Source organism: Trichosurus vulpecula, chromosome 4 (genome assembly GCF_011100635.1).
Source record: "Trichosurus vulpecula isolate mTriVul1 chromosome 4, mTriVul1.pri, whole genome shotgun sequence".
Classification (NCBI taxonomy): domain Eukaryota; kingdom Metazoa; phylum Chordata; class Mammalia; order Diprotodontia; family Phalangeridae; genus Trichosurus; species Trichosurus vulpecula.
Window position 1 is genome coordinate 194,612,265 of NC_050576.1, and position 12,953 is coordinate 194,625,217.

Below are 12,953 nucleotides of genomic sequence, written 5' to 3' on the forward strand. Positions count from 1 at the left end.
AAGCCAGATAAAAGTGTAGAAGTTCGTGTGTTGTGAGTGCTGATCCCTTTTGCTGCGTATGGTCTGTTGACCTCATTCACTCAACTTTTTTGAACTTCTGTTTGCTTGTAATTAGAATCAAGAATGGTAGGGACTACTTTCCAGGGTTGTTGGGAGTAGCAATAAAATGAGTTTCAAACAGTTAATAAGTGTAAAATGTCCTAGAGAAATGAAAAAAAAATAACTAAACTTCTCTCTTAGTGGTCAATCGATGGACCGATAAATACTTCGTCCATGAGTTTTGTTCTGGCTCAGTCTTTCTCTTTTCTACCTTGCAGATGATGACTTGGTGAATATCAAAGACTTTGTGTCAACTTTAAGGGGCACTGACAGTTTCTCCAATTTTGTTGGTAAGAATTTTGTCAAAATGCTTATGGTAGGGTGCCAAGCCTTTCGAGTAAGAGTGGCATAGAGGGAGAGCATTGAGTGAGCATGTATGTCCTGGGTATGAGTCTCACCTTAGATATTTGCTAGCTACGCGATCCTAACCAACTCCTTTCACTTGCCTGAGCCTCAGTTTCTTTTTGTGTCAAATGAGGAGGATAATAATACTGTAATATTAATCTCAGAATGTTGTTGTGAGAATCAGATGAGGTAATGTATGAAAAGTGTGTTGCAAACTTTAAAGAGCTATATAAATGTAACAGTTATTAACGTTATTTGTGCATGGTAGGTGCTTAAATAATTTGCTCACTGGATGAATGACAAGATGAGTGGATGTAGACTAGAATTTAGTATAGTTAGATGGATTTAGAATTGGCTGAATAGGCATGTCCAAAGAATAGTCAGCTATTTCTTTGGAATGAAATCTCTAGTTAATTGTTGCAAGGATCTGTTCTTGGCTAATGTTTTATCAGTGACTTGGATAAAGGTATAGATAGCATGCTTATTAAATTTGCAGATGACACCAATCTGGGAGAAATTAACTTTTTGGATGACAGTCAAGATGCCAAAAGATCTCAATGGTATGAGATATTGGGCCAAATCTAGTAAAATGAAATTAAATGGGAATAAGTGCAAGGTCTCTCACTTGAGTTAAAAAAATCAATTTCATATTCAATCAATTAACAAAAATTTTTAAGCACCTGCTATGTGCTAGGTGCTTAGAGGAGATACTAAGACAAGTACGATTATAACTCCTACTCTTAAGAAGCTTGCAATCTATGAAGGGGAGCTGAAGTATACATGGAGGTATATGCAACATAGTGAAAAGATAAATTCTGGGGGTGTGAGTGAGAATTTATTAACAGCTTGGAGAATCAAGAAAAGCCTTATGTAGAAGGTGGCACTTGAGCTTGAGCCTAAAAAGAAGTTAGGATTCTAAGAGGTAGAAGTAAGGATGGAATGATTATAGATATGTGCTTGGAGGGTAGGGAGACAGGAGGGAGGGATGGTGATGGGAAATAGAGTGTCATGTATGAGTAAGGTCAGTTTAACTAGATCCGTAGTCTGTGTGACAAGGAACAATGAGTAATGAAAAAAGGAAAGGTAAGACAGGGCTTTTGAGGGTCAACAGAGAAGTTAATATTTGATATCCTAGTGGTAATCGTGAGCCACTAGAGTTTATTGAGGAGGGGAGCAGTGACATCATCAGACTTGTATTCTAGGAAAAATATTGGGGCAACTGTGTAGAGGATAAATTGAAGAGGCATTTGAGGCAGGGAGATTGGTTAGGAGGCTAATTCAATAATTCAGTTGAGAACTGACTAGGGCATGAACTATGGTGGGGGCTGAGTGAATGAGTGCAGAAAAAAGGGATGTATATAAGAGATATTGTGATGATAAAGTTGATGATATTTGGTAACTTATTGAATCTATGGGGAGAGAGAGCGAGCGTCAGGTGTCAAGGATAATGCTGAGGCTTTTAGTGACTGAAGGCTGATGCTGCCCCCAGAAGGAATAGGGAACTTCATAAGAAGGGTGGGTTCAGGGGGGAAAAGATAATGAATTCTGTTTTGGATATGATGAGGTTAAGATGCCTGTGGGACATCCAGTTTGAAAAATCAAATAGTCAGTGGGTAATAGGTAATGTTGGGACTGGAGCTCAGGAGAGGGAGATTAGCTGTAGAAACATAGGTCTGAAAGTCATCAGCATAGAGGTAATAATTAAACCTATGGGACCTGATGATCTCATTCAGAGAGAAGAGAGACTTTAAGAGAAGAGAGCCTGGATCTGAGACTTGAGGTTACAGTCAGGGTGCTATTAACATGTGAGCTCTTTGAAATCAAGGACTGTTCTTACCTTTCTTTGTATCCCACAGTGCCTGTCATGTAGTAAATAATTCATAAAATTTTTTTAGTTAATTGATTGATTCATAGGTCTCTGGTATAATTTTTTTTTTACAGAACCTGGTAATTGAAACCCAAGCCCTAATCAGGTAGTCTCTCAAGCTATCATAGTTGAGAATAAATGTTAAATAAATACGATATCTAAATAGAACACTGTAACAAAGCCAGTTTGGGTCTGTTAGGATGAAAAGATATGTTATGTTGTACTATGCATTTAAATGAGAATGGAAATTTACATGATAACAGAATCATAGAACCTCAGAGTTATTGAGATCTCAGAGGCCATGTAGTCCAATTTGTGTCTGAAAAGGAAACCCTCTGCCTACAATACACTCAACAGATAGATCTTGAGCCATTGCTTGAAGAACTCCAGTGAGACAGAAGCCTGTGCTTCCCTAAGCTGGTCCATTCCACCATGGGTTAGCTGTAAGTGTTTTCCCTCACACCAAGCATAAATCTGCTTCTTTGTACTTTCTGGTCATTACTCTCAGTTCTACAAAACAAACCTAATCCTCTTTCATATAGCAACCCTTTAGAAAATTGAAGACATAGCTATGTTCTACTCCCTACCTCTGTATCCCCCAAGTCTTCTCCAGATCAAATATCCCAGGTTCCTTCAATGGATCTCATTGAAGACAAGGAGAATTGAATTTTTGTCTTTGTATGTCCAACACCTAGCATTTGTTATCGTTCAGTTGTTGCAGTCTTGTCTGACTCTTTTTAACCCCATTTGGGGTTTACTTCATATACTGGAATGGTTTGCCATTTCCTTCTCCTGCTCATTTTACAGATGAAGAAACTGAGGCAAAAGGGTTAAGTTGACTCGCTCAGGGTCTGTCTCAGGAAGATGAGTCTTCCTGCTTCCAGCCCCGGCACTCAAACCACTGTGCTACCTAGCTCTCTATTTCCAAAACCTGGTATAGTTGGGGTTTCATAAGTTTTTGTGATTGAGTAATAAGGTATAATCTCTAGGTTCTTCACCTTCCTGATTGCCCCCTCTGAACCTTCTCTAGTTCATCAATGTACTTTTCAAAATTTGATATCCCCAAGTGAACACAATATTTTAGATGTGGCCTGACCCAGGGCAGTCAGAGAAACGTGATGCTCAAATACTCCACTCTTAATCCCATCTAAGTTCACGTTAGCTTTTTCGCCTCCTGTATTGCATTGTTTACTCACATGGAGCATGCTGTCTACTAAAATTTCAGATACTTTTACAGATAAACTTTCTAGTCCCGGCTCCCCCAAACCTTTTTTTTCTTTCCTCAACTCCCCATAATATCCTTTCCTCCGACTTGACAGCTGGTGATCTTGTCTTCTTTATTGATTAAATAAAGACCATTCACCATTATTTTTTCTCTTCTTGCTTTCTCTGCATCTCACAACATGTTGGCATAATGTCCCACCCCCTTGTGCCCCTGGTTCATGATGAGGTGGCTCCTCTTTCCTAGACCAATGTGAATTTGATTCCCATCCCCTTCTGCCTTCTCTGGTTGATTGCCCCCTTAGTTATCCCTTGTCTCTAATCATCCATTTCTCCCTATTCACTGGTTCCTTATGGCTATCCTTAAAAAGCCTGAGTCTTCCCCATCCTTAAAAAGCCCTCACTAGATCCTTTTTGTTGTTCAGTCATTTTTCAGTCTTGTCTGACTCTTCATGATGCCATTTAGGGTTTTCTTGGCAAAGATACTGGAGTGATTTGCCATTTCCTTCTCCAGCTCATTTTACAGATGAGGACACTGAGGTAAGTAGGGTTAAGTGTCTTGGGTTGCCCAGGGTCACACAGCTAGTAGGTGTCTGAGGTCAGATTTGAACTCATGGGGATGAGTCTTCCTTACTTCAGGTCTGGCACTCTATTCAGTGTACCACCTAGCTGCCCCAGCTAGACCCTACCATCCATTCAAACTATCACCCTATAACTTTCCTCCTTTTCTTAGACTCTTAGAAAAATTTTCTTCCTCTCTTCTCACTCTCTTCTCAACTATTTGCAATCTGGCTTTTGATGCTTTACTCAATTGAAACTGCTCTCTTCAAAGCTGCCAGTAATTTGTCTTCATTGCCAAATGTGAGGATTGTCCTTAATCCTCTATGATCTCTCTGCACCATTTGACACTGTTGCCTACCTTCACATGCTTGATACCCTTTCTTTTCTCTCTTTTGGTTCTCCTGTTGGAGTCCTGGGTCCCAGAGGCAGAGTACAAGTCCCAATGGGAGAGGGAGTCGGGGGATAGGCTAGAGTGCAAGCAGCAGGGTTTGGAGCTGTCTGGGAGGTGAACTGGTGTCCTGGTTCTGGGCAAAATAAGATGAAAGGGCAGAATTTGACATATAAGAATTACTATCCCTAGAAACTGAAAACATACTGAAGGGATCCTTAATGTCTTCAGTTAGAAAAAGATACTTTTTACAAAGCGTATTCTCCTTATTTGCAAGTAAGAACTTAAAATTCACAAAGATATTTTAAACTTTTTACATGTCTGAATTACTATAAAGCTTAACTAGTGAAGTACTTGTTTTTCTAGGAGAAAAGGTATTTGCAATATTAATTTTTGTTTAGCCCCATGAATTAAATAGTTCATCCATTCTAAATTACTTTAATTTTGTGGGTAGCATTGAAAGAGACCATCACCACGATGGAGCAGGACAAAACAATTCCTTTGCCTATAAAAGATGTATATTCAGATGTACTTCAGCGCAAATATGGTCTGGAATCCGCAGGAGTGCCATTATCTGATCAAGCAATTCAGGAAGTAGTCGGTGCTCCTCTTCTTGAAGGTGAGTTGATCAATTTCTGAGGTGGGAGAAGAGGTACTATGGTGGGACCGGCCATTTCCTCCTAAGGGTTTCATAGTAAGTTGCCAAATGCTAATAAAGCCTCAGCTATACATTCCTAAACAGCCCCGCAAACTTGCTTTAAATTTGTTCTATATAAAGCACATTTGGAATGAGACTGCTCTGTGCTGCACCCCCTTCAAGGTGGTTAATGTTATCATGACGATCTTACATGGTCACCATAGGTAGCCTCCAAAGGTGGCTTCGTAGCTTCCAGTGGTGGTGTGCGGCTGCTTAACATCTATGGTATTTTAAATGGGGTGGATTTCATTTGCAGAGGGGATAAGCTATCTTCTCTCCTCCTTTTTTACTCCTCTCAGGGAGGTTTGAACAGTTCTGTGGTTTCTTCAAATGAAAGACAATTTAAGAAGATTGGCAAAGAATAAAATAATGTACACTTTTCTCATAGCCATCAGTAAGCTAGAAAGCTACGGTATGGACTTGATCAGGAGGCAACATGGTACAGTGGATAGAATGCTGGATTTGAAGTCAGAAGAGACTTGGCTTGAATTTTACCTCTGACTCTTGGCAGTCATAAGATTTTGGGAAAAGCATTTAATCTCTTTTCTGTAAAATTGGGGCAGTAATGCCTGTTGCACTAACCTGAGGGGGCTTCTGTGAGTGAAATACAGCAAAAGAGATATCATTGGGGTTTACATAGTATATATGGCAAAACCCAGTCTATGTAAGAGCCTCATACCTCTTACCAAGGCACGTGAACAGTCCATTCTTTCTCTGGATTACCTAACTCACTCCAATCTACTTTCCTACTAGCAGATGTTCCTAGATACAGACCATGATTCTACAGTTACATTCAAATTCTCTTAGGGTCCTAGGGCTAAGTAAATCCTATAAGAGGAAACAAGTCGTGTGTGTGTGGGGGCAATTTCAAAGTACTTTGTGGGTCTATACTCCTAAAACTCAAGCTCACAAATCTCTACTGTTGTCCTTACCCTTAATAGTCAATCAGTAAACAAAATTAACTTGAAGCAGAGCTGTTTACTGAGTTTACCATTCTTTTTTTATTTAATATATTTAGTTTTCAGCATTGATTTTCACAAGAGTTTGAATTACAAATTTTCTCCCCATTTCTACCCTCCCCCCCACTCCAAGATGGCATATATTCTGGTTGCCCTGTTCCCCAGTCAGCCCTCCCTTCTGTCACCCCACTCCCCTCCCATCCCCTTTTCCCTTTCTTTCTTGTAGGGCAAGATAAATTTCTATGTTCCATTGCCTGTGTATCTTATTTTCTAGTTGCATGCAAAAACATTTTTTTTTGTTTTTGAACATCTGTTTTTAAAACTTTGAGTTCCAAATTCTCTCCCTTCTTCCCTTCCCACCCACCCTCCCTAAGAAGTCAAGCAATTCAACATAGGCCACATGCGTATCATTATGTATAACCCTTCCACAATACTCATGTTGTGAAAGACTCACTATATTTTGCTCCTTCCTAACCTATCCCCCTTTATTGAATTTTCTCCCTTGACCCTGTCCCCTTTCAAAAGTGTTTGTTTTTGATTACCTCCACCCCCATCTGCCCTCCCCTCCATCATCCCCCCTTTTTTATCTTCTTCCTCCTTTTTTCCTGTGGGGTAAGTTACCCAATTGAGTATGTATGGTATTCCCTCCTCAGGTCAAATCTGATGAGAGCAAGATTCACTCATTCTCCCTCACCTGACTTCTCTTCCCTTCCTACAGAACTGCTTTTTCTTGCCACTTTTATGCGAGATAATTTATCCCATTCTATCTCTCCCTATCTCCCTCTATCAATATATTCCTCTCTCATGCCTTAATTTTATTTCTTTTAGATATCTTCCCTTCATCTTCACCTCACCCTGTGCGCTCTCTCTCTCTCTCTCTCTCTCTCTCTCTCTCTCTCTCTTTCTCTCTCTCTCTTTCTCTCTCTCTCTCTCTCTCTCTCTCTCTCTATATATATATATATATATATATATATACACATACATACATACATACACACTTACATATATGTATATATACCTAAACATATATATATGAATATTCCCTTCAGCTACCCTAATACTGAGGTCTCATAAATCATACACATCATCTTTCCATGTAGGAATGTAAACAAAACAGTTCAACTTTAGTAAGTCCCTTGCAATTTCTTTTTCTTGATTACCTTTTCATGCTTCTCTTGATTCTGGTGTTTGAAAGTCAAATTTTCTATTCAGCTCTGGTCTTTTCACTGAGAAAGCTTGAAAGTCCTCTATTTTTTTGAAAATCCATATTTTGCCTTGGAGCATGATACTCAGTTTTGCTGGGTAAGTGATTCTTGGTTTTAATCCTAGCTCCATTGACCTCCAGAATATTGTATTCCAAGCCCTTCGATCTCTTCATGTAGAAGCTGCTAGATCTTGGATTATTCTGATTGTGTTTCCACAATACTCAAATTGTTTCTTTCTGGCTGCTTGCAATATTTTCTCCTTGATCTGGGAGCTCTGGAATTTGGCAACAATGTTCCTAGGAGATTTCTTTTTGGGATCTATTTGAGGAGGCGATCGATGGATTCTTTCAATTTCTATTTTGCTCTGTGGCTCTAGAATATCAGGGCAGTTCTCCTTGGTAATTTCTTGAAAGATGATATCTAGGCTCTTTTTTTGATCATGGCTTTCAGGTAGTCCAATAATTTTTAAATTATCTCTCCTGGATCTATTTCCCAGGTCAGTGGTTTTTCCAAGGAGATATTTTATATTGTCTTCCATTTTTTCATTCCTTTGGTTCTGTTTTATAATATCTCGATTTCTCCTGAAGTCACTAGCTTCCACTTGCTCCAATCTAATTTTTAAGGTAGTATTTTCTTCAGTGGTCTTTTGGACCTCCTTTTCCATTTGGCTAATTCTGCCTTTCAAAGCATTCTTCTCCTCATTGGCTTTTTCGAGCTCTTTTGCCATTTGAGTTAGTCTATTTTTTAGGGTGTTGTTTTCTTCAGTGTATTTTTCAGCATTTTTTTTGGGTCTCTTTTAGCAAGTCATTGACTTGTTTTTCATGGTTTTCTCGCATCCTTCTCATTTCTCTTCCCAATTTTTCCTCTACTTCTCTAACTTGCTTTTCCAACTCCTTTTTGAGCTCTTCCATGGCCTGAGACCAGTTCATGTTTTTTTGGAGGCTTTTGTTGTAGGCTCTATGACTTTGTTGACTTCTTCTGGCTGTATGTTTTGGTCTTCCTTGTCACCAAAGAAAGATTCCAAAGTCTGAGACTGAATCTGGGTGCGTTTTCGCTGCCTGGCCGTATTCCCAACCAACTAACTTGACCCTTGAGTTTTTCAGCGGGGTATGACTGCTTGTAGACTAAAGAGTTCTATGTTCCATGCTTGGGGGGATGTGCCAGCTCTGCCACACCAGCACTCCTCCTTCCTCAAGAACCCCCAACTCGGACTGGGCTTAGATCTTCAGCAGGCTGTGCACTCCTGCTCTGCTCTGCCACTTAATTCCTCCCACCGGGTGGGCCTGGGGCCGGAAGCAACTGCAGTTGTACTTCTGTAGTTGCCCCACCTCCGCTGCCCTGGGGGTGGTAGCCGAACTGCGAACTCCTTCCACTCCCGCAGCTTTTCCCACTAACCTTCTCTGTTGTCTTTGGTGTTTGTGGGTTGAGAAGTCTGGTAACTGCTGCAGCTCACTGATTCAGGGTACTAGGGCCTGTTCTGCCCGGCTCCTGGTCTGGTTGGTCTGCACCGCTCACGCTGGGCTCTGCTCCGCTCCGCTCCGCTCTGCTCCCAGCTCCATGTAGGATAGACCTCACCCAGAGACCATCCAAGCTGTCCTGGGCTGGAGCCCTGCTTCCCTCTGCTCTTTTGTGGGTTCTGCTGTTCTGGAATTGGTTCAGAGCCATTTTTTATAGGTTTTTGGAGGGACTCAGCGGGGAGCTCATGCTAGTCCCTGCTTTTCAGCTGCCATCTTGGCTCCACCCCTGAGTTTACCATTCTTGAGAATGGTAGCTGAAAAATATTTCTAGTACACATGTGTACAAGGTGACTTATATTTCTCATGCATGAGCTCTCACATTGCTCCCCCAGCATGTAATGTCTCTGATGGGCATGTCCACTAGGCTCCTTGGGCCTGCTTCCTGTAGTATGTCTATCTCCTGGTGGGTGGGCATCTCTGCTACAAGATGTCATGAGAGGAGGGAGGAGAGAAACATTCCCTCTCCCACCATGAGGTAAGTTGTGAGCCTCTCTAAAAACTGGGTTCTTTTCCCATAGCTGGCTCTCTTTTAGACTGCCAGAGCTCATTCTTCTTAGAACTGTCTCCTTCCTCAACTACAGGTTCTGTTTCATGCTGGATATGGTGTGTCCTACTGGGCTAGAGGAAAATCATTTGATTACAATTAACCTGATAACTACATCTCCCTTCCACCCCATCCCATCACCCCACTGTACATAATTTTAATTATTTTGAGATCATGGTATTCTATGATTTGTAGACCTAGATAATCTGTGGGAGAATAATTGGTGTCAAAGAGGTAGGCGTTTGTAGCAATAAGCAATTGAGCTCCTTATACTAACCTCATTGCCATCTTTTAGCCTAAAATACTCTGTAAAAGTTTTACAATTAAACATACATATATTTGTCTAGACCCATGATTTCATTTATGTGAGGAAATTTTCTAAAGTACAAATTAACAACTCATATAGAACTTTAAGAGTCTCTAAGAGTCTTTTGGGATCAATGAGAAGATGAGTTATCTTGCTCATGGTTACGTAGCCTAATGAGATACAACTTGAACTAGGTTTCCTTGATTCCAAAGCCAGTCTTCTGCCATGTTCCCTCTCCTTCTATTCCTTAGTTTTCTTCCAGGCCAGGTAATATTTGTATATCAGTCCTTTTTTTTTCCTTTTTAGTAATCTCTAATTTACCTTCTAGGTCCAGAGAGAGAGAAATTCAATGTATTTATGACGGCCTTGTCTTGGAGTGAGAAACTTCCTGTGAAAGATGGTAATATGTTCATAATATAGAAAATGTACCAAATGGGGGAAAAAACCTTGGGTATTGGATAGATCTTTGTCATTTAAGTTGTGTCAGGATCAAGAATCTTAATTTATAACATTTGTCACCAGTCACCTGGGTTAGTGATTGCGTTCTCTTTGATCTTCTGTTTTCCTACCTGTTCAGGAGGATAGTAATACCTGCTGAACGCATCTAACTTAAGGAATAGTGGGTAAACAGAACTGATTATTTGTCTAGCTCAAATCCCATTACAATTGTTATAAAAATATTCACATTGTCTAAGAATAAACAATACTTGTTGGGAAGCCAGGAACATTTTAATTATATTTTACATTTATTCAGTCTGAATAAATGGATAAGTTCCCTGAACAGAGTAAGGGGAGTACAAGGACTCAGGTGAACACCGGTCCTTCTATTGATTCCCAATTCAAATATCCTGCCAGGCTCTTCATTGGCCTGATGCGACCCCCTGACTGGCAAGTCATGCCCTCCTCAAATGGCTCATTTAAGCATGCGTACAAGCCTCTAACCTTTCATCTGACCAGAAGCCTGGTCTCTGCTAGATCACAGCTCTGATTAGAACTAGTTTTAATCAGTCATCTGATTTACATTCTGCTAAAGCTGGGGGGAGGGGTAGAGGGATACTTTCAACTCTGTGGAAACAAAACTGCTTCCACCATTTCTTACAATTTCCCCCTCTTCTTTTATCCAAATTTTTGTTTCCACATCTTTAATACTCCCTTATTCCCTTTCTCATCTGAATTTTTCTCTTTAACCATCACCCCTTTAAGTAAATATGGGAAGGATTGATCGACGCATTGTCAAATCAAAGGGGGCAATCCTCTTTATAAATACAGATACAGAGACCCAAAAGAAAACAATAATCCAATTGTCCCTTTAAGATTCAAAAGTCTCTTCCCAAATAGCTGTCTGGCAGGAAATATCACCAATGAAGTCCTCTGGTCCTTGGTGTTTGTTCCAGCAATCTCCACCACAGCATCTCAGCATCTTCTTCTTCTTGTCTTCATGTAGGAACCAGCTTTTTGTCCATTCTCCTACAAAAGTGACCTTAGCACAATTTTAAATTACCATTTCTAATCCTTGTAATCCTGATAATTTTTACAAATTCAAAATTGGAACCTTGACCAGTTGTCATGTTTAAGAAATTCACATCAGAACCCAGTTTCTTATACTTTACATTAATCCATTGTTAATTTCCTCACCAGGAGGATGAGATTCCACTAAGGAATTAATAACAGGCTCCAGTACATACATAAATACATTAAATAATCAATTTTTAACACAGTACATATAAAATTATAAACTTTTAGTCATGCCATGTTTCTTTTAAGGCATTTACAAAATAAACCACAAGCCATTCTTCTGTTAACATTACTAATTGTAACAAAACTTTAGACAAGCATGATATTAACCAAATAACAAAATAATATTCTCACAAGCCCTTGACCTAATTGTCCCCATACCATTACCAAGAATTAAAGGACCCTAACTTATACAGGAACACAGACAGGAACACTAGTTCCAATCCTATAGTAACCTAAAATGTTCCATAATAAATTATTTTAATAGCTTTGTTACTGCGCTTACAAAACCTTCTGATTATAGAAATTTGCCACTAAGAGATTAGAGACTTACAGTAAGGGGACAATATTTCCCCAACTTCCTGTCAACTCCAAGCAGAAGTTATGTCAAACTGCAAACTGCGTTGAGCCAGGCTTAAAGTCTGCCAGGTTTCAGTTAAGGAATCAAGTTAAGAGAGTCCACCTCAGCACATGCAGAACAGTTGCCCTCTCAACCTTCCCATTAAATCACACCTGCAGTTCATATTTGCCCCTCACAGGGCTGCTGGCATCATGGATCAGTGGCTCAGACAGCCTTCCTTGATATTCATACCTGGAGTTAGACTCACAAAAAGTCAGTTAACCGTCCCATTAAGTCTTTGAATAGCAAGTTCCAGTAATCAGTTTAGGATATGATTATAATCTCACATTGATTAAGGAACATCTCCAAAGCTAGTTCTAAATAGCTTGCATGCATTTCTACCCTTGTTCATAAAATCTTATCATTAAGATCATAAGTCATTGCTCTAACACATTTGCATCATTTTCCCAGGCTTTTCTATTCTCCTCTAACTATGCCTGGTCTGAAAGAATGAGATATACTTCAGGAATTGAACCATATAAATATGATAGGTTCATATGCTAACTTTAGATTTACATTTTCACCATGGAATGAATTCAAATCTAAACAACCGCATTTAACTTTTTCCATCAACACAAAAGTATTCTGCAACTTGTCTCTCTTTAAGAAACTTACATTGAAATTCTTTTCCCCAAACTGAAAATGTCTCTGATTTAATCCAGTAATTAATTACACCATTTGTAGTAATACCCAATTGCCTTTAGATTACTTTGAAACATTTGAGGATCTGCATAGATACAAAGAAACTTTGTTTTTTTTAAAATTTATTTAATATATTTAGTTTTCAGCATTGATTTTCACAAGAGTTTGAATTACAAATTTTTTCCCCATTTCTACCCTCCCCCCACTTCAAGATGGTGTATATTCTGGTTGCCCCATTCCCCAGTCAGCCCTCCCATCTGTCACCCCACTCCCCTCCCATCCCCCTTTCCCTTCTTCTCTTGTAGGGCAAGATAAATTTCTACGCCCCATTGCCTGTGTATCTTATTTCCTAGTTGCATGCAAAAACTTTTTTGTTGTTGTTGTTTTTGAACGTCTGTTTTTAAAACTTTGAGTTCCAAATTCTCTCCCCTCTTCCCTCCCCACCCACCCTCCCTAAGAAGGCAAGC

General features: G+C 39.7%; 1 protein-coding gene across 1 annotated transcript in view; it reads left to right on the forward strand.

Annotated features, from left to right (window-relative positions):
- Positions 1 to 12,953, forward strand: part of EFCAB13 (EF-hand calcium binding domain 13) — a 196,437-nt gene that overhangs the window by 47,727 nt on the left and 135,757 nt on the right. The window contains exons 14-16 of the mRNA XM_036755639.1: positions 318 to 389; positions 4,936 to 5,100; positions 10,039 to 10,110. Coding sequence (XP_036611534.1) covers positions 318 to 389; positions 4,936 to 5,100; positions 10,039 to 10,110 — 309 coding nt within the window. The remainder of the gene's footprint in view (positions 1 to 317; positions 390 to 4,935; positions 5,101 to 10,038; positions 10,111 to 12,953) is intronic.